At 42.0% G+C, this 27,023-nt stretch overlaps 1 protein-coding gene across 2 annotated transcripts; it reads left to right on the forward strand.

The window, feature by feature from the left end:
- Positions 1–16,560: 16,560 nt before the first annotated feature.
- Positions 16,561–18,435, forward strand: LOC118644892. Of its 2 annotated transcripts, XM_036284666.1 has the most exons (3): positions 16,561–16,764; positions 17,152–17,354; positions 17,760–18,435. In XM_036284666.1, the coding sequence occupies exons 1-3, from the start codon at positions 16,703–16,705 to the stop codon at positions 17,822–17,824; spliced, it is 330 nt and encodes a 109-aa protein (XP_036140559.1). In that variant the 5' UTR covers positions 16,561–16,702; the 3' UTR covers positions 17,825–18,435. The 2 variants fall into 2 exon arrangements, with proteins under 2 accessions (XP_036140559.1, XP_036140558.1); XM_036284665.1 differs by lacking the exon at positions 17,760–18,435 and having other exon boundaries at positions 17,152–17,662.
- Positions 18,436–27,023: the final 8,588 nt, after the last annotated feature.

Raw genomic sequence — 27,023 nt, forward strand, 5'->3', positions numbered from 1 at the left:
CTTAAACTTCATTTACCGAGGCTTCAACGTCAAGTTACAAGTCGACGTATCGCGGAAAGTTCCATAATAACGGCGGCGTAATAAACTTCGGCGTATAATCATGACAGGGAGTATGCATGAACTTGACGCATACTCTGGCGTGTACTCAATGGATTAACATACGCGTTGTATACTTTTTCATCGTGAATATGAAAACTGTATGATATATATTTTAGTGAAAAGAAAAATAAACCACAGTGATTCACAAAAAAAGTTACGTCACTTACGATAGAAATTACAGTTTTCCGTTTATTAAAGCTAAATATGCAACAGCTCTCTCTCTGATATACTCTCTTATTTCGACCACTATTATTTACTTGATAAAAATTAGATATTTTTAAGAACTAAACAAATTTCTTGACAAAACTGTGAAATCTCATAATCGTTTAAATATCTGAATGTATATTAATGATAAATAAAAATGGTTAACCATTAGCGATCAATGGAGATAACCATTAAAATAATCTCACATTACTTTAAAGAAACATTGAATTACATCAAATATTGTTGAAAGATCCTTTAAGGAAAAAGCAACAAAAGAACGAAGAACGCGAAAGAGCTGCATAAAATCCAAATGATGCTACTATAAAGAAAGAACGAGCGAAAGGAAGAAAATGAATGGTTGAGAGAGAGAGAGAGAGAGAGAGAGAGAGAGAGAGAGAGAGAAAGAGAGAGAGAGAGAGGGGGTGGAGGTAGGTAGAGTAGGAAGGCGAGTGCAAGTGAAGGTGCAAGCGTTGAAAGAACGAAAAAGAGGAGCCAAGGTGAACCTCCCTCGAGGCGTCGGCCTTGAACTACATTTTTAATTGCAACTTCCTCGCCCACCTCTCCTCGTTCCCCATCAGCATGCCGGCGAGCTCCTCCGGACGATAAGAACAAAAGAGAAACAGTTTTCTGTCGACGCCGCCGCAGACGCCTACCTCGTCACCCCCTCGAATCTCTTACACAGTCACCCCCTCCGCCGCGGCGTCCGCCTACCGTGCTCCCTCCCCCGCGTTAAGTCTCCCCGCGTATTCCTTCCCTCGCACGGGGGCCAACTTTTGCCCCCTACTTCGTCGCGAGGTGTCCCCCGCATCCCCCTCGTCCTTCTCGTACTACTGCGGCCTGTCTGCACGGCCCACCCCTTTTCTCCGTGCAACAAGTAGCGCGTTCATTTAAGACGTGTCGGCGTTCTTTTGTTCGTTTTAAAAAGCCAAAGCACCAGCAAAGTTCCGCTTTAAGGAGGCAAGACCGTTATCCCCACCGCGGACAAAGTTCAGGGGTGGTTGGCGGAAAATGCGGTAGCGTCTGTTCCGTTAGCTTCATGCCAACAGATACAGCTTACAGCTTACGTTCTCTGTCTTTTTATCCTCCTTACCAGCTCGTTATCCTTCGATCGTTTTCAGCAGTTGTGTAACATATTAATCGATCCTGTCGAAATTACACAAAAAATATCTACGATCTTGCATTTCCACACAATTCATTAAAATTACGTGGAAATTTACGGCGTGAGCTATCTGAAAAAAATATTTAATCGATCGTAATGTTCGTATTAGAAAGAAATGACTGTGAGAAAGATAAAGGGGATTAAAAGTGGGGCAGGTTGTATTCTCAGGAAGGGTATGTACCTCGGCATATGGCTGCCGCCGGTATCTGCCTAGTTAACGTTAGCTTATGCATCCGTGTTTCGATGTGCTTGGCGTGGAACGCTATACGATCGGAGACGGTCGTCTCCCAGCATCCCATTGAGCATCCATTCAATGGACCATCGCGCTTCGTTAACCAGTCTGTCGCATTTTTTTTTTTTACCTATCACCTATATAACCTTCCCGCGGAAGGTACAACCCTTTTTCTCGCAATTTGAATACATTGTACCCTCAGCCAACATACATATGTATATCCAACCGATACTCTTTCTCTCTCCCCGCTTCCCCTGTTCTCTCTTTCTCTCTCATGTTGAAGCGTTCTTTCCTGGGTTGCTCTATCTCTCTTCTCCTTCCCCGCGATTCACTCTCGCACACACATATCGCAGTTTCTACCTGGCTAACCCTACGGGGGGTTTTGTTGTAGCTTGACCGAGTTTTTCCTCCTTTCTTCCATTCTTTTTTTTTCTCGTCCCACCCCACTCTACGGCGCGCCGCCCCTTACAATGCGTCTGATTTTGATTTATATGACGCGACCGACAGCTCAAATCACCGAATCACTGACGAGAGAGAAAGAGAGAGAGGAGGAAAGGGGTATCGCGGGATGCGTGGAAATTATAAATTCATGTTTCCCGTGTGTGTATAATGTATACACGCATATGGGAATCTGAAGACCGCGCCAGCTCGTCTCCATGTTTCGAGGATCCCCTGCGCAATCCCATCCATCCCTTTCCCCGTTTCCGTCGCCTTTTATGTCACCCTTTTTGGTCCGGCGAATATGAAAACGATTTCGATGACGCGCGTCGCGCGGAAACGCCCGAGGTATTGTTCGTAGGAGCGTCCTCCGTCGATTGGAGCCACATAAATATTTCGACGGATGGATGAGCGGTTGGAGGAGTTCCGAGTGTTGCAACTGCAACCGTTTGGCTGAAAAAAAAAAAATGAGAAGTCAAGTAGAGATTCCAATCTATACCGAATTGTTATTGTTTTTTTTTTTTCAAGATACGTACTTTATCTCTAATTATGTCGTTTGCTATATTCACATTCAAGCTGTACGTCCGACTTTCTATTAATGAGAAAATTGCTGCGCGTTTCTTCATCTGCGGCAGGAATTACGTCGACGCGTCCTTCTCCCCTCACATTTCATTTCGCGCCCGCGAACATCCGCACTTCCACCGCAGACGTCACTCGAAAACCGGAGAGTACTCCCCTGATCCGCGCGTTATCGGGACACGCGACACGCGGAATCGCAATTCGGAATTAACCACGTACATAATTCCGCATGTCGCGTCGACCTATCCGACCTACCACCGGCCCGATTTGGCCCCATAAGCATCACGGGAAGCGTAATTCCATCCGCGTCTCCCCTTGATGTCGTCGGTCCCTGCCTCCGCCTGAAGACGCGGAGCCTGTGCCATCAATAACTGATATTCGTCTTCCGCTTAAAGACCCCGAGGTCCCGAAACCCTCGTGACACACATATGCATATATACGTTTACGCGCGCATCCTCACCTCTACGGGCAGACAGGCAACACATTACCGGCGTGTCGCTAATGGGAGCGGAAAGTTCTCCGAGCTACGAATCCGCCCGATAAAGGGTTAGCGGGAACGAAAGAGGCTGTCGATCTCTCTGTCTGTGGAGAAACAGTGAAAAAGACGGCGCGGTGGGACCGTGGTAGAAATTCGAGACACACCCTTTCGAAGACTTTTCACGCAACCCTTTGCCTCTCGCGACCCTCCCGCGGAGGATGCGCGTGGAAACGTGTATGCGATCTCCGGGTTCCCTCGTGTGTCACCCTCGTTGGCCTGAAAATTTCGTACGTGCCGCTACATCCGGTGGATGTTCCTTGAGAATTGCCTCATCTATAGATCGCACTTCAAAGGATCACCGGGAATGGATTACGAGACATCGAAAAATATTCCCGTGTAAATAAGCGACGGGAGCCGAGATCAGTTCAAGTGAGAATTCTCTGATGTCTTTGTAATTAATAGCTAAGGACCAACGAGACGCGTACGTTTTATATAAATGTGAATTAAAAACTCTAAATTTCAAGTTGCAATAGTCTTTTATTAACGCATTTCAAATATCAAATTGCTCGATTGTTGTTTGTAAAATAGCATAGCTACACTGAGAAAAAGATGTTGTTAATTTGATTAAATTTTTCAACTTGATTAAATTTCTTCACTCCAAGTATTTATGCATTTAACTTAAATACATGAAAGACTTGAACTTCAATTTAACTACACATTTATATATTTGACTGAAATACATAAATAGTTGAACTGAAGAAATTTAATTGAGTTGAAAAATTTAGTCAAATTAAACTTTTTTCTCAGTGTAGAGATCGTAATATTTTGAGACTCCTCGAGTGATCTTGCATGAATTAGATATATCTAATCATACGGATTTATATACCGTAATTTATATATATCAACAGAGATACGCGAACATTGAATTCAGAAGTCGCTGGGAACAATGAATGCCAGCAGGTTTCATTGCAAAGAACAAGCAGCTAGCTAGAATAACGTCTCTCGTCATCGCACAGAATCCGTGGCACAAAGTAGTTAGGAAAATATCTTACTTAAGAGAAAGTTCGTCGACCGACAAGGGAGGGAAAGGATGGATGCGGGCCGCGGTAACGGGGCGAGGATCGTTGCAAGCGACCCTGGCCCAGAAACAAAAGCGAGAAGAAGCTTCTGAATAATTCAACTACGCGGGAAATGAGGAAAGAGTTCGTTGAGAAGTTTCCGCGAAGAATTTTACACGCCCTCGTGCTTCTTTGATCGCCGTGTCCTTGAAAGTCAAAGAGGAAGTTACGGTTTAACCATTTGCCGTTTCGTTTGAGCCAATTAATTCTGCAAACAGATCGTCCGTTCATTTGTATAAGGTGTCGCCGGATCGCCGATAAGAAGCAGCTAGCACGCGGTGAAACTTCTTGGAGAAACGCAGTGACCACTTTGTAGCAGAATTTTACGTGACCATCTTGATTTTACTGATCTTACTGATTGTATCTCGTGTTAAATACGCACTCTAGGATCAACCTAATAAAATCGTCAGCATAGACAAGAAATTGAAAGGGTTGCGGCGTCATAAAGCTCACGCACGAGGGAAAGTTTCTGGTATGTCCGTTGAAAGAAAGATGTATGCGCCTAGTAGGAGGTATGAAAGACGGGCAGGTGACGCGGGTGCGACTCTATGAAGGCGAGGGGGAGAGGGAGCAGGCTACGATAAAAGCGTAAAACAAAGGGCTACGGGGACAAATTACGAATTTAAACGGCCGGCCTTTGTCTCTCGGTGTTTATTTCTTTGTTTTTGCACGAGCTGCATTGTTTTAGGCTAGACGGCGCGGAGGAGAGGAGAAACGGGGTAAAGCCTGGGCACCGGGGCTTTGTGGGTACCTCCGGCAGCTTTGTTATGCGCCTTACTGGCTTCTCGTCGCACAATCTCGCGACTTGCTCCCTCGCTCGCTGACCTGCTCGGTTCTTCCCTCCTGTTCCTTTTGTTCGCGTATGAGCGGCACCGACCAGCAAAAATAGCGGCGCGATTGGACCCCGGGAGATCAAACGACAATTTTGTCGCCCAGTCGTCAACAGTTCATTATAAATCACAAATCTTGCACTCTCTAAATTGCAATCGGTATATTGTCACTGAGTTGCAGTGGTGTACTTATATAGCTGTGATAATCAGTGAATACTCATCATTTGTTAGTGATTTTCATCTTAGATTTAGTGTATAATCACTGAAAGATTAATGTATTTCACTGATTGACAAGTTATTAGTATACCACTGAAAATTAGTGTATTTTTACTGATTAACTGATTACAATTTAAAGAATACATCGCCAAACAATAATGGAATAATGAAATAATGAAAATAATATTGAAATAGTTTAATATCCGTTATCATTGAAGGTTTAATTTAATTTAGTAAAACCTAATTGTAACCGAATCGGACGGATTTTGAATAATATTATGTTTATGATGAAACCGGCTTAGATATGTTGGATGAATGTGTAACCACATCTATTGTTATACTTCTTTTCAAACGCGAATTCTTAACAGTAATCCGATTTCTACTTTGATACCGTTCTGATTCGTCTCATCTCAACGTCTGACCTAACAATACGGAAGCAAATCGTACTTCTACTTCCTTCCTGTAATATTCACGTCATAAAATTTCGCAGCCCCACTGGTCCAATCTGATTGATAGCGGCGTACAGGATGCAGACGGGTTAATCTTAATACCGACGAATCGACTGGGTTGGACGGTTATTTCGAGCCGATTAATTAACGAGACTATTTGTCAGGCCGCCGACTCGAAGAATATAAATCTTTCAAGAGCGACGAGGCGGAGGGGGGGAGAAAGGGAAGGAACGATAAAACGGCTTTTGGAAACGAAAGCCGTGAGAAGAAGCCGAGGAAGATAGAGGGCAGGATGGAAAGGCGAGTGGAGACGGAGCTTGCAATTTAAACGTGCAAACGCGCGCCTTCGCGGTAAACTGACAACGAACGTGACGTCGTTCAAAGATTCACGAGGCTCCCCGGCAGCCTCGGAACCTCGCTTTTCTTGCGCGGTTGCCACTGGGACGAACGATAACGAATAACTCAACGACGTAAAATTCGGGCGACGGCGAAAGATGCCGAAAAGTCGAAAACCGAAGGCGAGGACGAAGACCCCGCGTCGAAGATGAAGAACGTTAACCTGGTAGAATCTGATAGAATCGAATGCTAAATGTAGGCGAGACGTTTGCAGATCCCGCAAACAGAGAAAAATTAATGCTACTTAAGAGGTTGCGAAGTGACTATATGAAATCGTTCCAGACTAAGTGGAACAGTATTATTAACTTTTCTACAATAAAACGATATGTATGTTTATTAAAAAAAATGAGAAGAAAACCGAATATCTACTGTGTAATTCGAGTTTCTGCTCATATAACATGTATATTTTAATATAAAGCTTTAAATTTGTGTAATGTCTTTATAGGTACACAAAAATATATTACAAAAGTATATTTACAATAATATTTTATATTGAGTACTTTTATGAGCTCCTGAATAAAATAAGGGAGACATGAGACTTATTGTTTCATCTAACGGTTTAAATAATCATTGTTTTTAATTTCTACTTTGGTCCTCGCAAAAATCTTCACGATAAATGCACAAACTTATTATCACTTTCCGATATTTTTGTTCGATAACGCGACGTTGATGTGACAATAGCGATGCGGTTTAAAGGAGTCGTTAAATATTAATAGTCGCTATATCTTAAGTGCGTACAGATGCCTCTAATTGGGCCGAATTCGCTAATTGCATTATATGTAACCGAAGCGAGCCGATTTATATCAAATTTCCTGGCTTCAAAATCCTCAGATTTTGTCTGATCCAATTTCCAGATGTTTTAATTAATATAGACGCAAATAGAATAGTACCGACACAAACGACAGTGCAATAATTAATTATCTGGCGACCAAATAATAATCATGTTTTTAAACACAATTGAATAATGAGGAATTGCATTAACTAGTATAGATTTTTCATGCCTCGACAAAGGAATTGTGGTACAATAAATTGCCCGGATGACCTGTTTCGACTCAACTCTTTGTTTTCGAGATTGAAAAAGCTTCTCTGCTAAAAAAAAAAGATTTAAAAGATCCAAATTTATTTTTAATGCTAGTAATAATTAAACATTATAATAATTATTGAGCCACATGAGCATTTATGATATTCCAAGTAAAAATTATAGCAATAAATAATTGTTTAGCATATTTTTAAAAGTAGTAAAGATCGTTATAATGTTTACATGTAAACAAAAGAAGAACTAGATTAGAGCATTTTTACGAGGATATATTTCAACAGAGGAAGATTATAATTTATTGCTGTGCCGCGAGTGAGAATGAAGAATTTCAGACAACACGGAACGGAATTACGTTACACGCTGGTCAGACTCGACCTTTTTCGGAGGTTGACGACGAGGACGAAAGAGCAGAGCGAGGACGAGGGCGCGAAGGGTGGGGTGCGGAGGGGGACGAAGGAAGGAAAGGGGAGGAAGAAGACGACGGTGACGGAGTGCAGAGGGGTGGTGTGCGACGGTCGGCGAGGACCACGAGATCAATATGTATGTTGGGGGATGTGGACCACGTGGGTCGGGGGTGGCCAGCAGCCCCCGGCTGCTGATTGGCCAGCGGCCACCCTAACGCCACGCCCACTCCCACACACGCTGTCTTAAGCTCCCCTCGTGCCACACAGCCACCCTGTACATCCACCGTGGCACCACCGCAGCCGGCGGGACAGGGAAGTGTCGAGGGGGGGGGGAGGGGGTACGGCCGCACAACGCCGGGCAAAGAGACTCTACCTACTACCCCCTAACACTGTTACCGAATTCGGTGGAATAGTCGAGAATTGAAAACTGCCTTAGCCCGCGCCGCGCGCCGCGGTCTCGCTAAGTTTTGCCGGTGTACTACGAAACTACCATCTCGTGCTGTTCCCCGTAATCCGATTAAATACGTTACGCCCGGTACGATCCACGCGGAGGAAATTGCTGGAGCGCGGCGGCGGAGCTCGGCGCGGACCCGGTAGGGCGGAACTGGGGTTTACCGGACGGCATACACGTCCCGGGTGTAATCGTCCACGAGTCATTTCGCAGAGCCGCGCGATAAAATTCACCACGCGCGCTTCCTCCCAACTGAAGTTATCTCGTCAATAAAGCGACCGTAGTAGGGCTCGACAATGAGCTACCTGAACCCTTGGCCCGTATCCCTCGCAAAGCATGAGCGACGCTTTCATGATAGTATTATTGAAAATTCTTTAACTTTGTTTGCGTTAAAACAAATCTTGATGCAACCGTAATTGAAGAAATTAAAAGACACAAATCTCTCTTGAAGGCATCCTGGTGTAGAAAGCTATTTAAATCTTAAATTTACTTTACTTTGATTTTGTGTATCCAATTTTTCTAAATATTCGCACAAGACAAGTAAGGGATTGTAAAATTTTATAGCTTTCTTTATTCTTTTTAATGTACAATATAATGCTACTTGCTTATTTGATTTCAACTATCTCCAATGTTGAGTATTAAATCGTAATTATCACAATAAAATATCTGTTGCATATTGATGAAGCTATTTTCTGTAAATAATCGACGGTTTATTAGAATTAAAAAGATTTCCTGAACGTTCTCATAATGATTATTAGGGAATCACAGAAGTGACATTATTATAATGAATGCATCGCGTTTCACAGAGACCCGCGAAAACAGGGATTGAATGGCGAAGTATTCAGTTAATCGACAAGGCAGTTCCGAGTGAGAAATTAATCAGCGGCGTTTTCATTCGTCGCCGACGTTGTCGCCGACAACGCAACTGCAATTGCCAGCTTGTTATTGGAAAGTTAGAGAGATGCCGAGCGATGCAATGGATTTAATTAGCCATATAGATCCGAATGCGGATGTGGGGCGATGAGGACGAGTAATGACGTTATCCGACCCTCGTGACGATCGTCGATAAACGAGAGCGTCATTCCCGTCTAATTCTCATTTGCTTGCCGTCTGCCTTCTGAAACGAAAGGAAGAAACCGGAAATTGTACGCTAGATGTGCACGAAAAACAACGCGATTATTCGCACGAAGCGTCGACACATGAAAGGGAATAAGCTTTGCATAAAACAGGCATTTGATCATATCTAAAGAATTGTCCAAAAATGGAGACATTTTTTAGAATATGCAATCGTGAAAAATACAAATTAAATTTGACGTGTTTATTGTTAACTTGTAAATTCAATGTAATTATTATAATAAAAATATCAAGATTGACCTACTTAAGAGAAGCATTAAAAAATTGCGACTAAATCTAACAAGAAAAGCTTCGGTATCTCGCGGACTTTGGAAAGTAAAATAAGTTCACAAAGTTTATTTTCTTCTTTGATACTTAAAAGATCAACTAATAATGTTTCTTTTTGTCTTCTATATTTATTTTTTTCTCCTGTCCGTAATTTGCTCGTAATTTGTTTTATAATCCTGCAAAACCTATTTACTTTTTAAAATTAATTATTTAAAATTTCTTGTTTAAAAAATAGAAAATAAAAAAGATTATTTGAAAAGATCAAAACATATCGAGTTGTTTCTTAAATACTTAGCATTTAATAAAATTCTCTGCGGGAAAATTAGCACCTATAGACTAGACCGTGAAGCTTCAGCTGTTCACTGTAATATCTATCACGCGCAATTATTCCAAACTTTGTAAAATCTTGTAACCTTTTGATGCATTGACACCTGACAGTTATTACTTATACGACATCAAACTGTTTATCTTGATATCGAAGTTTCTAAAATTCGCAAAATACATACTTGGATCTTCTCTTGTAAGTTCGTAACGAGATTTAATAGCATTATTTTAGCAGGCTATTAAATGATAAATACGCTACCAACATTGCACGGTCACGCTACCATGACGCCAGTGCCGGTGTTTTCCAGTTATTTCTGTGGACATTATTAATGTAACGATTGTTTGGAATATACAGTACAAGATTCACATTTCAGTTATCATATTAGTACGCTCATTTAAATTTTATTCCCTGTGGTTTAAATTTACGTTACTTGCAATAACAGTCTCTTCATGCCTTCGAAGAAATCATATTTTCCGGCGCTTACTTATTTTCTCGCATTCCAAACGGAACGATTATAAAGCGTCGTTTACACAAATCCGCGAAGCAATCTGTGTTTGCTTCCCCCTTCCTCCCCCCGCCTCTAGATCCAGCATCGTTAATACTTCTTTCCGTCGATAGCATTCGGAATCTAATTGCGCCAAGCGCATACCATATTTAAGCAGCAAATCAAAGAATACGATCGTGATGATGGGGGATCGTCGATTGGGTTTAATGCAGGCAGTGCGCGCAGCGCCGCATTCCTCGCTATGAATGCAATATCGTCGTCGACATCGTCCTCCTGGCAAAGGCATTCTTCGTTTAACGACAATTAGCTCGCGTATGTCTCCCGTAGGATTAACCGGGTACCTCATACCCGCGCTCGCTCGTTCGTTCGCGCGCGATATGTACGTCGCGTCACCGTTAGCTAATATCGCCGGGAACGCATTCGTTCTCGAGAACGGTCGTCGCAATTGCGGTCGCCCGATAAGTTCGCTAATTAGTCGATGAGGTGCCACTTAAACGCACGGAATTAATTATACCCCGTGCGCAGCGCCGACGCGCTTGAATGCACCGAATAAATCATTTATCCCTCTCGTCGGGACAGCCCCGCTATGCAATCGCGATCTGTAATCTTATGCGTCGCTTAATAATAATCCGTGATGCGCGTGATACATTTGTGATCAAGATTAATACAGAGTTAGAGCTCAAAACAATATGCGTCGCATCTCAAAGCATTACTTAAAATATAAAAATTGTAGATTGCTCTTATTACTTTTGAGTATCTGTGTAAAATTGTTCTAGCAATATAGTACAATTGTCCTATTTACTTAGAAGTTATTTAATTATTTTTATTTACTTTTGATTTTTTTTTATATAAAATCGCGTTTTGTAACATTGGTGAGAAAGTAACATTACGAATTAAATCTTTTTTTTATATACTAATATATGATAAAAATGTAATAATTGTTCATACAAAAGGGTAATTTAGTTACTCGTTTATTTATCTAAAACTGCAATAAAATGTGATCATTTTTGCATTATAAATTAAACTTTTATTTTGTTTTTTACAGTTGATGTTAAAGCTAAAACTCGAGCATTTATGATTAAAATTTATTGTTGTTGATTAAAAAAAAAGAAACTTGTAATTTTAAGATTTTAATAATTTTTAGCTGATATTGTGGAGCCAAAACATCGTCACATTTCTTATAATTTTACAAATTCGTTACGTATGTACGTACACATATTCTCGTTAGGTATCATTATATTTACGGGAAGATTTTGCTAAAGTATTTAAAAATCAAGCTAAATACAGATCTAAAAATAATTTTATGTTAAAATTTTCAGCAGCACTGCTTATTATGTTTGAGCGTTCTATTCAACTATTTTTATAGTGTAATAAAATTATTTCCAAATTTCTATAGCTAAAATTTTAGACGATTTGACAAATCCATTTTTTTTCATGCAAGAGTCAATGCTTTTAACATGTATGTGAAATCACAACTTTTTAATATGTCATGAAGCGCAGCGTATGGTAAGACTTTATGACTTCGCAACAAATGCACACCAAACACAGTTTACCCCGCTCAACGGGCACGGTGTAATTTGAATTTTCGCCGCGGGCAAGACGGGCTTAAGACAAACGAAACGGGGCCGCCGTCTTATCAAAGCGAAAGCGGCTGGCTGATACTGACGAGGCAATTTGTGCGCGTAGCGTAGCGGCTCGTGCAAACATATATGCTCGCGCGATGGTGCACAGCCGCCTTGCCTGCACGCTCCCAAGATTCGTTAAGGACTAGATGGAAACAGACCCCCATAGGTACACTTTGGCTTAAGCTGCATAATGGAAAACGACACTCCGGCGACTCCCGTAAGTCTTGAGGATTTGCGCACGAATGACGTAGGAACGACGTAGAAGGACGGCAGTTGAAATTAATTGTTGCATACAAGCCATTGCGTGCAACAATAATAATTGATTTCTTTTGCGCAGATAATTATTTCACAAGGCATTTGTGTTGATAATTACAAAAAATAGTTATGAAAACATTTGTTTTGTTTATTGTAACAACTCTTATCTTCATTTTATAATCGCTTGTGATATGTTCAAAATTTATTGTGCGATAAATATATTTTGTAATCAGTACAATGTATAAAAATTATTATTACAATTGCTGTACGTAACTTTGTTACATATTTATTTTATTTTACATTCTAGAAATAAAAGCAACCTGTCCGCAACAAAACTGCGACCTTCTGCGGCGTGCGGTAGCATGAAACTTTATGATAACGCAGTTTTCCTGCGGAAGAAGAGTTTAACGGGCAACTACTGACTTTACAGGGTAGACTAGATTGTAAAAGTTAAAATACTACTAGCCTATACTTCTTTTTTACAGGAAATAGCGGTAAAAGTTCAACTTGTCGCAAGCGTCTCAATAGGCAATTCTCCCATTCACTATTGCAAGAAAATGCAAAGATATGTTAACAATAAAATACATATTAATACTGCTCTCCGCGTGTTAAATATTACTGAACGGCCCCAGTAGAAACAGACTTCTTAAGAAAATATATAAACGTAAGATTTGTTGTCGGAAAATTTTATCTAATATTATTATTAGAAAGCCAGGCACGTTTAAATTATGAGTTTTTATTTCTTAAAATCTAGATTAGATTTTTATCAATCTTAATACGGTGTTATGTTTAGTTTTCAAGAAATGCCGCTTTAGGAGACCAATCGGATGCAAGATAAAAATAGAATGACAGAAAAGACATAAAACATCTTTATAAACATGTTTTAAATAGTCCTAGTTTTAATTTGATAAATATAATTTTAATTTAATGCAGCTTGAAGAATCTAAAGAGGTCAGGATATTGCCATCTTTTACGATTAAAAAATATTTTACGTGTGTGACACATGTGTGACACATGTGGAACATAATGTTGAATCAGTAAATTCTCGCAAGCGCGGAACGCGCACGCAATTAAGTCGTCATCGGCGGCGGGAATTCTTGGTCTTACCGAAGGCGAAGAAAACACGAAAGAAAAAAGAGGAAGACGTATGCAAAGCAGGGTTACGTAGTCTCAGTTGCGGCGCTTAACTGCGCCAAACTCTTCTCGTCGCGATGCCGCGGGGAACTACTACTACCATCACCACCACCACTACTAAGCTTTTCCCGCTCCCTCCCCCGCCTTTGCGTACTCACGTGCACGCTTCACGACGCTTTCATTCATAATTAGAGAAAAAACAGAGGAGTAGCGAGAAAGAGCGCACCGTTTCGGAAGGAAGCGTGGAAAGAAGAGGGAAACGCGAGAACGAGCGAGAGAGAGAGAGAGACGAACGAAAGGAGCACGAGCGAGAAAAGCGCGGGTACGGTTCGCGTAGTGGAAAGAAAGAGTCAATGAAGAAAGTGGCGAAGGAGGGCGGGGGGTTAGGGGGTGGCAGGGACCGGTTGCTCAATGAATAAGAGAGTAAGAGCGCGAGGATGCCGGCGGATAAGGATAGTGGAACTAAATGGTGGTAGGCGAGGTAGAGGGTGAGCTGAGACGCGGCGAATCTTAAAGACTTTCGCCGTTCTGTTAATTTTCTTCTCAAAGTGGGTTAAATTATTTTACGACTTCCAACGCGAGTTTCTCGCCACGGGCGGCTTCTCTCTTTCTCTCGCTCTTTCATTCCCCCTTATTCTTCTCTTTCTCGCCCTTTCTCATTCTTTCATCGGTGCCAACACGCGGCGCCGACGTCACGTGCACTTAGCGAGGCTTATTTTCTCGTTGGATCTAACGTTTTCTCTCACCGCGAATTCATGTTCCCACTTTCTTTCATTGTTCCCGCGAATGCGAATGCGAATTCCGCGACGTGCAGAAACTTTTTCATTGGATTTGCATTCACCACTGTAACTTGTTGGTCACTTTTACTTCTAGATTATGGTGAACGCTATTCAGATTTTTGATATCTGTCCCAGAAGAACAGTTTTAGAATTTTATGTCTATTTGCTACTTATTCGTGTTAAGCTTTCTATTTGTTTCTTCGAATAAAATGTACAATTCACATCAAATGTTAAATATTTAAAAGTTATACAAAGTATAAATAAAAGCGCAACGTAATATTTATAAAAAATTAATGGAACGTTATTCTTATGCAAAAAAATTATATAATTACAGAATTAAAATAATATTAAATATAATATTAACAATGTGGTTACGTAAACAAAATTTTTTTACAAGCAATTTATCCGAAATTCACTTAACGCTGCATCATAAAGTGTCGCGTCAATAAGTAAACTCCCCCGCAACGCCTAAGTAATAAAAAAGATCTCCCAGTCGGTTAACCGGGATCCTGAGCGAGAATCTTTAAAACACGCGGCTTTAAGCTCTACACGCTTAACGAGCGAAATTAGGTGACGAGAGTTGATAGTGAAGCCGTAGAGATTTTCTCGGGAAAGTGCACGCCACTTCCGCCGACTTCCGTTTTAAATAAATTCACCGCCGTAGCCGGCCTGATATTTCCGACGAGAGAAAACTTAGCCGCCGCTGAGAACTTTATAAAGTTTCTCCATTTACTCGTGCAAAAAGGAACAAAGTGGCGCCAGCAAACAGAATCATGCTTCAAAACGTAGTCTTCGACCTTCAACACCTTTCTCGCGCGTAAACGATGCGATCATTTCCCGCCAGTATTCCGGACTCTTTATTTGCGTCCAAATATACGAGCGAAACTATTACGTGCAAAGAGATTTTTTATTCAACACATTTGTCGATCCTTTTATCTTATATTCTAAACTTACAGATCTTCGTAAAAATAATAATTATTGTACACAATAATATCACAAAGAATTTATCTCGAACTCTCAAACGTTCGGATTACTACTTGTCTGATCTCATCTATTTTATCTACTTATGTCATTTGTTACACCTTTTATCAGTTGTAATTTATTTGAATATTAACAACAGGACAAAAATGATTTTGCCTAAATAGTTATAAACATATTATGAATTGTATCATTATATTTCAATGTTTTGTTTTTAAAAATTCATCGACTATTTAATTCTAAATTTGAGGATGTAGAAATCAGAGGTTATCATGAACGGCTATCAAGAGAGCTTTCTTCCGAACGAATTTTTTTCTCTCGGAGAGGGTTGTTGGAAGTATGAGCAAATCAACGTGGACAGTGGCGAAAAAAAGCGCGCACATATACGTACACAGGCATGTATGCATGCATTCACACGCACACGTGCGGGGGGGATCGGTCGAGGCCCCCGCGCCGGCCAATGGCGTTTCACCCCCGTACCAAGGGTGGGTCGCCATAGCAACCCCTCGCCATGCCACATATACGCGCGCGTAGAGTCACGTATACATGTATACGTGCGCCTCTCGCGTTGGGCGCTTTCGTGAGTGAGTCGAGGGATAGGGGGAGGACGACGAAGGAAGAGAGTACTATGGGGGAGGATGAGGACGGCCACGGGCGGAAGAGGGGGGAGGGGGATACCTCTTCCACCCTTGGACAAGCCCAATCGATCGAGGTGTGCTTCGGCCGGACGAAACTCACCCTCTGTCGGCCCGCCTCCCCCGATCTACCGTTACCATCCCAACTTCCACCCTACATCCTCCTTTCCCCTCATCCATCCTTCGAAGCGGTGGTGCCTGTTATTTGAATGAGGGGCTGCCGACGGTGGTCGGGGGTTGAATGTGACAGAGTGCCACCCCCGAGGGCCTCTCCCGTCGTCCGTGGAAAGTGCGGCGAGCGAGTCCCATCTCTTCTCTTTTCTCTCTCTCTCTCTCTCTCTCTCTCTCTCTCTCTCTCTCTCTCTCTCTCTCTCTCTCTCTCTCTCTCTCTCTCTCTCTCTCTCTCTCTCTCTCTCTACTCTCTTCCTTCTATCTCCTGTCAGTCTTGTTCTCTTGTGCTCTTTCTCTCTCTCTCTCTCTCTCTCACTATCTTCTTCTCTCTTCCTTTTCATTCGCCCTCTCATTCTCTCCTCCGATTCTCCACCTCCCTTGTCCCCTACACCTGACGCTGCCATCTCCCGTTCGAGCGTGGGACGGCTCGCGCGGAGGCTACGGGGGGAGGGGGCCCGGCGAGGGTGGCGTGGACAGAAATCAATATAAGACGGGCCTCCACGTACTCCATCCCTCTCCTATGTAGTCCTTGCTCTCGCCCTCTCTGCCCTCTCTCACCCTCTCATCCTCTCTCGTACTCTAGCTCTAACCCCCCCGGCTCTACCCTCCCCCTTTTCCACCCTCTCTTACCTCTTCAACCCAACATTCCTCATCCTCTCTACCGCACCATGTTCCCTCGAGGGTGGACTAGCACACATACACATGCACATACACACGCACACATGCATAAACATACGGCTGTACGTGTACGGCGAATACCAACGCGCCGGCAAACCAAGCATTTCTGTACAGGGTGTGTTTCGCTATGCAACGGGTGACCCACGAGTGCTGCTGGTGCCAGTGGCATGGGATAAAGTTGTTTACTAGGTAAAACTGATAACGATGAATTTATGTAAAGCAGCAATACCTTTGCATTACGTTATATTTAGTTTATTTTTTATCAAAAAATTTACGTCCTAACATTCCCATCGCATTATTTAGTATATGAAACCTTTATCATAGATTACTTTCGATCATAGATTCTAAATCGATTTTTTATTTATTTCGATCGAAACGTTTATTAATTTCAGTTAATTCTAATTTTGAAGATTATGTTTCGAAGTATTTATTTTTTAAACGTATCTCAATCCTTATCTTTTGTACGATACTATATATCTTTGCTTCTTATAAATATGATAACATAATAATGGCATAAAAATCGTATAAAAATCGGTACTAAATGTAAATGACTCCAACGATGTTATCTATCCCTAGCTGTTCCAGTAAAAGTAGAAAACCGATAAGTCCTAAGGCGACACGAATTTCCGTAAGGGATCTGACCGAGCGACACTTTGCGGACACCCGTTTCGTCGCGGTATATAGGATCGATAGAAGGACAGCAAACGTGTGGGGAGAGTGGAGTTCGTATCCTGCGGATAAGGGAACGGCATCCATAAATTACGACGCAACTCTGCAGGGTAAAAGTCCTGTACGAGAGGCCTCCTATATACGGCTGAGGTCCCTTCCACCCACCTCCCTCCTGCCCCTCACCACCGTCTTGGCTCTTATTTCCACCCTTGGCATCCGACACTCAGCCCACGGTCGTCCTTTGCCGGAGACAACCCTCCTCTCCGGTCTCCAGGCCCCAGGGAGGGCTAAGGGTAGGCGTGCTACGGAACTATAAATTTTATCGTTAAGTTGTTTAGACCCCGTGGTCCGCAAACTGCTCGAGTCGTTCTACGTTATCCCCCTTTGAGTCCCTTTGGTCTCCCTCCCCCCTCCCCCACCGGTCTCCTTTCTGCCCGCACCCCTTCGTCTTCCTACCTTCTTGCGCCGGGAGTTGATTCCGAAGACTCACTTTCTACCAATTTCTCTGCTCTCAGCCTCCGATCCCGCGGGGTCCACCGATACTTCAGCCATGTATACGCTCGATGGGTCGCGCGACTGAAACGACTGAGCGAAATCGTATCTTTCCTGGAAGCGCCATTCTATCGGCAGGAAGCTCCTCGACGATCGCGATGATCGAATTCCTTTTGCGCGCGATGTCGGTCCCTTGGAAAGGCACTACTCTCGCTCTGGAAAGAAGCAGCAGTAGCCTCTCATCTGATCGTGCTCGACACAAAATTTATCTGTATTATTAAATTAACACAAAACAAAATATATTTTAGAATTTTACGTGCAATTTTTTCCAGAAATATTTGACGCTTTAATGGCCCACTTTGTAAAAGAGAATGAATTTATAAGAATAATATTATTTTTATTGCGATTTATAAAATAAATACACCTTTTTCTATGATTTTGGACTTATTTTAACATAAATGTTAATTATTTCGATATATATATATACACCGAAAAAATAGTTGCGCTAACAATAACATCACTATAATTTATAGTCATTTTTGGACTCTACCAAATTTTTATATTTATAGTTATTCAAATTATAATTTTTTTAAACTATATTAAAGTTTTTATATTTATAATATTGGTTTATACAACTTATGATATGGTTGTCATAACCAAAATGGAGATTTAAATATAGTAAATTGTACCATAAAACAATCACACTATAAATATATGGCTACTATTACCAATAGTAATAAATATAATAAAAATCATATTTCTGGTTACAAATATTTTACTGTATAATTTTAATTGAAAATATCACAAATTTTTTTCTCAGTACATGTGCTCAGCTTATTTAAAGGTGCTTTAAATATCATAGGAGTATCGCATTATATCTGTGTGAACAAGTTCAAATCTAAAATTTAAACTCACTCCGTGACATTTTTTTTAAAGACTTTTTCAGTTACAGTTCGGTAAACTGAAACGTTGCACTTTTAATGGATAACATGAAAATCTCTCGCTATCGTCGCTTTTTGTACAGGCTAGGGGCAGATTTTCTTCGAAAGAGACGCTCCGTAAAACGCGCGAGATCCCCGGATGAGTGGAAATATTCCATGTGCCATGCGGGGACAGAAAGAAACAAAGACGCCCGCGTCGTCGTCGGGGGGTTATCACGTAGATGTATAAGGGAACGAGAGCGGACATGGGGGTGACGGTGGTGGGATGTCGAAGTCTACCGAACAGCCAGAGGGTGGAAGGAGAGGGTGAGTTCGATTCCGCGAAAACTGTACGTTTTTCTCGCCGATAGAATGGCCGAGACGTCACCTGAATACATTATGTGTTTTCCACCCCTGGGGCTAGGATATTGAAATTTTTAATATCGAGGGCTGGCGACTGGGAAAGAGGTGGAGAGTGAGGGGGAGGACGGACGGAGCCAAACGTCTATGGCTTTGCAAGACATCCCTTGTGTAACCACCCTCCCACGGCGATCCCTTATTTTGCTGTCGATATAGCTGGCTACCGATATATTTTTATATACGAGAGCAAGTGTGTATATGTGTATGCCCACTTGAGCGTGCGAGTACCGACGTCGCTACTTGCACGTTTTATTGCATTATCGTCGGCTGTCTCTTGTGGATGCTGCGAACGGGAGACTGAAATGGCAGAATAACAAAATATTCGTTTAACGAAATATTCTTTTTTAATGAAAGTATTCATAAATTTAATTTTAAATTGTGAATTCGAATAGACATAGTCTACTAAAAAAATCTTATAATATTTATTTAATTTTAATTTTTTTAATAAAAAAGTGCAAGTGATTAAAGCTGTCACAAAGAAACTGATTTATGCAAAATTGAAATAACGTCACCTCAAAGATTTCGACACTTATCCCCGATAAGCAATCTTCTTAAAATATAAAGCAGATTGTGAGCGTAGTGAAAGTCGCCACAAGAAAACTGTATTAGCTTGAAAAACTAGACTAACAGAGTGTCGTCAGTGAGACTCGCCGTAAGAAAAAAAGGCAACCTTTGCCGACCGCGATCAACGGTTCTCCACGTGCCGCTTTGAAAAGAATCCACGGTCGATCCAGTTTCGTCGAAAATGACGCAGGTGCCCGTCCGTCCACATACTCAACGCCGCCATCTGATCCCGACAAGATCGTTGAAAACGTTAGTGCGTTTCACGATGACCTACATCTCGACCGTCCGTGTCGTCCTCCGATTGTCCGGGTTGTCTACCTGGACGATCCGCGCCCGGTGGACACTCCGATAATTTGGACTTCCCGGACCGGTACGCGACGCGACCCTGGATCCATCACACTCGGCTCGGACCGGAGCCGTCGAAATGGGCCGGGCGCGTGCTAGCAACCCTTTCCGCGCGAAATTTCGGGGCGCGACCGGGTTGCCCCGCGTCGGATCATCCCTTGACCCTGGGCGTGCGGCCCAGCCTCGGGCCCCTTCGGTGGTCAAAACAGGCGGAAACATGGCCTGACCCTCGTATATCACGAGTCGCCAGCGGATTTTACCTCCGCTGGGCGTTGACCAATTAAAAGGAAATTCGTTTTCACGGCGATCGCAGTTGATTTTTCTGATGTCCTTACCATTCTTTTGTTATTTACAAGTTACTTGTAGCATAACAGCAGATAATTTAAACAGATAAAGAATTATTTATCAAATAAATGGTTTACATTAATGTGAAAATAATAAAAAAAATTATATAATAATTAGAATACTTGTAAAATAATATTAACTTTATTTTACGACAATTTTGTAAAATATATTAATTTAGAACGTAAAATATATATAATATAAAAATTATTCTGAAGTATTTATCTTGGAATATTTGTAAGTTTTCATGGACATATTTATATATATTGTAGATAATATTTGATTAGTTTCTCGTCATACTATATTTTACTTCATTTTCTTCATGTTCTCGACGCAATATGGTGTTTTACCGGGAGTATGTACGAAATAAAATTTACATACCTTTGCAAATACAATGTTATATTTATACAAAACGGAGTTTCTCTTTAGTCATTGCATCATGAATATCAGACTGTTCCTTTTAACTTACACGACGGCGTATTAACTTTTCGGTACCGCTAAAACACGGTTGCCTGATGTAAACATGGCGCAAGTCATTACAGCATCACGAAATGGAGGAGATCCTAGAATTAATATAGCAGGCCAGACATATTCGGAGAGAATAGACGCGAAAATTGACGCGCGCAAAATGTATCGTTAGCTAAGTTACGCGTCTTTATATCCTTACATAGTGAAGAATAAAAGAAAATAAAGAACTCGCAACTTTTCGCACGGCGCACGGCGTGCGAAAAGTTGCGAGATCTTTACTATATCTAATACTAAAAAGGCCGAATAAATTCATGCACTGCTTTTTACCCCGCCGTACGTCTACACGGTGGCGGATGATTTTATTCAGCAGTAGTGCCCCAGCCAACCGGGGGTACGATGTTGACGACGACGTTGCCCGGGTTGTGGCGTTCGTGCTCTCGTTACAGCGCCTCTACTCTGCGAGATTCAATATTCTAACCAAAATCCCCGGGGCAACGGAAGGAGGGGGGCCGGGGATAAGGGCGGTCTCTGTAAGGAAACTGGCGAGGGGGTGAAGCGGTGGTGGTTCGCAGAGGGGGTGTACGGGGCAAAACTTTCCAGGCGTGCAGCCACGGGAACGCTGGCTCGAACATGCAGCCGCGAACGTGAACGGGAGGCGCATTCGGGACTAAAGTTTCCCGAGTAAGAGCGACGTCGCCGATGCAGCGATGTCGCCCCCTTCCCCTTCCGCTCCTCCGTCCTCCTCGTTGACGGTAAACTCGCGCGGTCCACACACGAGTGCTCCACGGGGAGGAGCGAGGAATGGCTTCACGAGCGAGTTACTTGACGGACTCGACGTCACTGCGTCGTACAGCTACCGCCAGGAATTCGGGCCGAGGGAGATGAGAAATGTTCAGATCCTTCCTCCCCAGAGTACTCGAGATAACGGCGGACGTGACAATCGGACGTCATGGGTCGAAGATTTGTCCCGTAGTTCATCTCGGCCAACATTTTTGTTGAAAAAGTAGACGTTCTACGCGCCTTCAATCTTCAATTCCGGTTTTTAATTCTGATGGTCCCGAAAATAATTCTTATTTATTTAAGAATCATGTCATTCGTTTTACGGGAAGTTTCGTTGATAGAATGTCCCATTACATCTCTTCTGTGGGAGAGAAAAAATCTCGTCGACCGAACGTTTCGAGTTAAGAAAATTGGCAATTATTTCGATGTAAAGCCGTCGGTGGTTCAATACAGATCAGAAGGCTTTCAAGGAACTGATTGAAATCGTTGTCGACTCTTGCGAGCGCGCGCACATGTTTCGCACGTTTAATTTCGTTCACGCCGCCCTCAACGTACGCTACAAAACGAGTCTCGCGAAATTCACCGCTCGACGACAATCACAAATACATCCGCAAAGTGCAAAATCTCATTTAATAGCTCCAGCTGGAGCTTGCGTATTGAATTAGCTGGGTTCGCGCGATGAACATGCAAATAGATTGGCGCGTATATTCGACGATTTCTCAAACATACGCAATATTTTTTGCGTCAAGAAAAACCCGGGGCTAAAGTACGACGAGAGCTCTTCTTTTCCGAGAGTTTCCTCTTCCCTTTACATATTTCTCCATTTCTATGGCATATGCGTAGCACGCGTATCGATATATACTACTTCTCGAATTCATCCTCATCGAGCAATCGAAATCATTGGTTCTATCGGCGAAAATAAGAGTGCAATGCGATGGCTTCAAATATAGAAAATGTCTCCTATCTTTATCATTTTGCGCATTTTCGGAATTCGCGGACTGTCAGGCTGTAAGTAGAATGAAGCTAACCGCAAAAATATGCTGATAATATTTCGTCAATTACGCCACTAATTACGCAGCTATAAATGTTCATCTTTTACTATTGAACTTTTTAATGTTATTAATATTTTTATTAAAAATAAGATCTTTTTTATTCCGCGTAATTCTTTTTAAATATATTTTTGACTGAATGTAATTGTATATTTTTTAGCTATTCAACGACGAAGTCATTCTTTTTTAATAAGATACTTAGCTGCAGAAAGGTGAAAATAACGACGAAAGCATATAAAATATTATGTCCTTTTTTTAACCGACCATACTTGTCATATTAATATTCTTCTGTCATTTTTTTTCCATTCCCTCTGACAGTTATTTCGCTCAATTCTCCTCAAGTCGGGGTACTCAGTCGAGCTTGCCGATCGTGTCGACGTAAACAAGGAAGGCAGAATGATTTTGCAAGGGAGTGGTGTACACTTTACCACCGACTGTACACCACCTCGGAAGTACATATAGAGCCTTCTCGCTGTACAGAAGGAAAGGCCCGGGGCTATGGCTTCCCATCTTACTCCGGTCTTGTCCTCTCTTTTTCTCCCCATTTCGCCCTCCGGCGACTACCCCTCCTCCTCCTTCTCCTCTCCTTCTCATCTCTTCACCGTCAGCCTCCCCTTCCGTCTGGTTATGCGTGCATGCTACGCGAGATATGGATAACAAAATGCACCGGTGATGGTGCACGCTCGTCCGTTACAGGGCGCCGTAAACTTTTGATGCGAGGCACTCGACGACGGAGATCCCCCACGTGACCTCGTTTCTTTAACGCTGTCTGATGCGACGTAGGGCGGCTCTTTGAGCATCCTGCAGGGGGGCCTGGCGGCGAGATATTGGTAGGAGGTATCAAGATTCGGACGCATTGTGCCAAGTTAAAAGTTATTTCAGATATGCAGAGTTGCGAGATCTGCAATAACGATTTCTATATGTAGTCTATTTACTTTGACTTGAGATCAATTCTTATGTAAATCTAAAATTTATTTACAATTTATTCCACTCGCCTTACGATGATGTTTGTTGATAAATAATATAAGGAAAGATATAAGTGTAAAGAAAGTAGGACCGTAAAAACAAGAAAGGGGACGCATAATTTGATAGCCGATAACTCCGAACACATATAGATGTCTTGATTCTTGCAAAATTTGACCCAAAAAGTTGAGACGAATCTCTTTTGTTTTTCGCGCGGTTCCCGAAATGTCAAAAAATCGAACTAACATCAAGAAATTTTACTGTTTAATACTAAAGTTAGTTACGCGCTAAAAATAAAATAACTTACAGCAAAAATATTTCTCTTTCAAACATTTTTTTGTCGAATCTCGAAATAAAACATGAATAAACCGAAAGGGTGAAGGCTGTTCCTGGTCGGTATTCTAGTCGCAATAGAACGATACGTGACGCTATTGCGCGTCAGGAGCAAAGCGAGAAATCCGTCGGTTATCCGACAGGGCAATATAGGGAGGGAAACACCCTTGGCGCGCCGGATTTAACGTTTAGCGCGACTCTAATGAGGTGCGTCCGCGCACTCTCGTTGTAACCCCCGTATTTTTGCGTCAGGTAAACGCGCCCGATTTTTAATGGGCCACACGGCTCTCTCGCGCGCTCTCCTTTTTTTTTTCCAATCTCTCCGCTGCCGCGCGACCCCGCAACCCTTTCCGTCTCTTACCTGAGGACGTCCTAGGTAGACAGGCAGATAACCCGCGGACCGGGGGCCCCCAAGGGGTGAAAGCCGCACCGCGCCGAAAAGTGTCCGCGCGCCACACCGTAGAGATTGAAATTCAAATGAGACCGCGAGGATATTCTAATTCCGTGCGGCAACCCCTTTTTGCATATCGGGACCCACGCAGCTGCCATCGGGGACCCAAATTATATACATCGCCTTTCCCATTCTCTCGTTGCCGCCTTTTTCTCAGTTTCCCTTTCTCTTTCCCTCTCCGCTCGCTGTAGCTCGCCCTCTCCGTTTTCCTCATTTGCCGAGCGCACGTTTTTTCGGCGCTGCATTTGCGTGCGATCAACAACAATCGAGATTCGATAATGAAATTCAAATTCGTCGATGTATCCAAGGGTTACTTGAACCCAGATTAAGCCCGGGATGCCGTAAATTCACGAATTATACCATGAGTTAATACCGTTACTTAATGTTGCGAGTGGTGTCGCGATCTTTACTTCTAAAAGCCTCAATAAAGTAAGATCAGAACTTTATCTCACTACGTTGCAATAGCTGAAGAGTAAATCTATTTTCTGCAAGTGAATCTTAATAATTTTATACAAAAATGTATAAACAAAATAACAAATGGAAACATTACTAAAGTTTTATTTAAAATAAATAAGAATAAAATAGAAGAAAACAGATAATTGCACAGAAATTTTCCAGATTTGACATGAAAATGATTGTAAGTGTCAAAGATAAAAATCTTGACGTAAGCTACATTTTTATCTCTGTTTAAATTATACAAGTATATAAGGTTAATATTTTCTGCATTTATTTTGTACATATACTTTTTACAAATGTAGAAACATACACTTTCCTTTGCAACACTATTAATATAAAATATTTTATGATGTAAAATAATTTTACTTTTAATTTAAAAGCGTCCTGTTTCGACAAATTTTTTTACAGACATTTTTATCTTGCTTACCTCCTGTCTCTGTTGCTTTATCCGCTTTTTCTCTTTTATTTTTCGTTCTTTCGCACGCAATTTTAATGATGCTATCCGCGACAATCGACAAACGACACAGTATGTAAATCTAGTGACGTACCTAGGTACCTAGGATCGAGATTTACCGGTTACTTCACAAGAATTCGATCGATTTTGCGTACTGACAAAAATGGAAAAGGGAAATAGCAAGTGCGAAATGGTATAAAACTGTGATAGCGTCACGATTGAAATAGAAAACAAAATATTACTCGATGTACTATGTTGTTTAATAGATTGAAAAGATTCATGCATTTAAAATATATTTATCTACGACCCTAATTTATCTAATTCAGACACATTGCTTTTTTTATGAATTTTCTAAATTGTATTGATGAAGAAGGAAATGGGGCGTTTAATTGTGTGAACGCAGTTAAATACAATTAAGTATAATTTAAAGATAACGGTGTTTCCGCCAGCAGAAATTCTTGCCAGAATATATTCTTGCGAAGATACCGGCGCCCTCATGGAAATCGACTTTTGTCCTGTCGGAAGTAATGACCGTACGCTGGAGAGGGAAGTCCATTTCCGGCCGGACTGGAGCGATCTTCGGACGGACAGGCACGGAGGAAGAAACGTCGAAAGATGAAATCTCTTCTCTCGGCGTTACTTTGAAACGCCGGTCGTTACTCCTGAATAATATGATGTCGGAAAAACGCTTTGTTTAGTATCTCGTCGCGAGCCCGGGAAGATTTATGATTGTGACGAGAACTTGCCTCGATAGAGTATACAGTCGCGCTTTTAAAATGACGGCGGGTGTTTGCCGCGTCGTTATATCAGACTGTGAAAATTACAGAAAGAAGTGAGTCTCGTCTGTCGCTACAAAATAAAGCCGAGAAAAGGAGCAAGCATATTATTTCTTGTTATTTCATACAAATGTTAAATGTATTTGTTGTGTGTGTGACTTGATAATTAAATAAGTACGTATAAAGAATAATTGAAGGATGAGGACTAATATTTGTTTATGAATATTGGCATACTTACAAAAATTGTTACAATTAAAATAATTGAATAGACACTCTTAAATATATCTTTTTTGTGTTAAAGTATCAGAGAAAATTACATTAGTGAAATTTTTAAATATATTTTCTTTATTAAAAATGGCATGATCGATGACTGATAACCGAAAGTGAAAGAATTGCGAAAGTTACCAAATAAACGATTGTAGCGCAAAACGAGAACGGTAACGCGTATCGAGAGAAAAACTGGAAAGGGACTAAGAAGGAGACTACTACTTTGCATAATCAAATCCCACGACAATGTACCAGAATGCGAAGTGTACCCCTTATAGCACCGAGAGGGTGAAACCTCGCCGCGAACGCGCGAGGCCTCCGAAAAATGCAGTTCGCCCTTCTACAATTGCTACATGGACCGACGGACCCAGCGCGGTCATAAGAGGGATTCTTCACGGGGTGCCGCTGGCGCAACCACCCCTCGCAGCGGAATTCCGGGAATAAACCGGAAACACCCACCCATTCTACGCGCGCGAGGATCCCATGAATCCTCGCGGCGATGAGCGTAGGGGTAACTCGGGGTAGCCTCCGGCGCAATCAAAATGGAGCTCTCGTACATTGACTGTGCAACATATTCAGACTACTCGCGGAGGTATTCGTAAATAACGGTCTCGGCGTGAGGCTAAAAATCGGCATTAAAAGTTGTGCGAATATAGCTACTGCAGAATAGAATTGCTGTTTCACGTAAATAAATTGTTT

The sequence above is a fragment of the Monomorium pharaonis genome, chromosome 3 (genome assembly GCF_013373865.1).
Source record: "Monomorium pharaonis isolate MP-MQ-018 chromosome 3, ASM1337386v2, whole genome shotgun sequence".
Taxonomy (NCBI): Eukaryota; Metazoa; Arthropoda; class Insecta; order Hymenoptera; family Formicidae; genus Monomorium; species Monomorium pharaonis.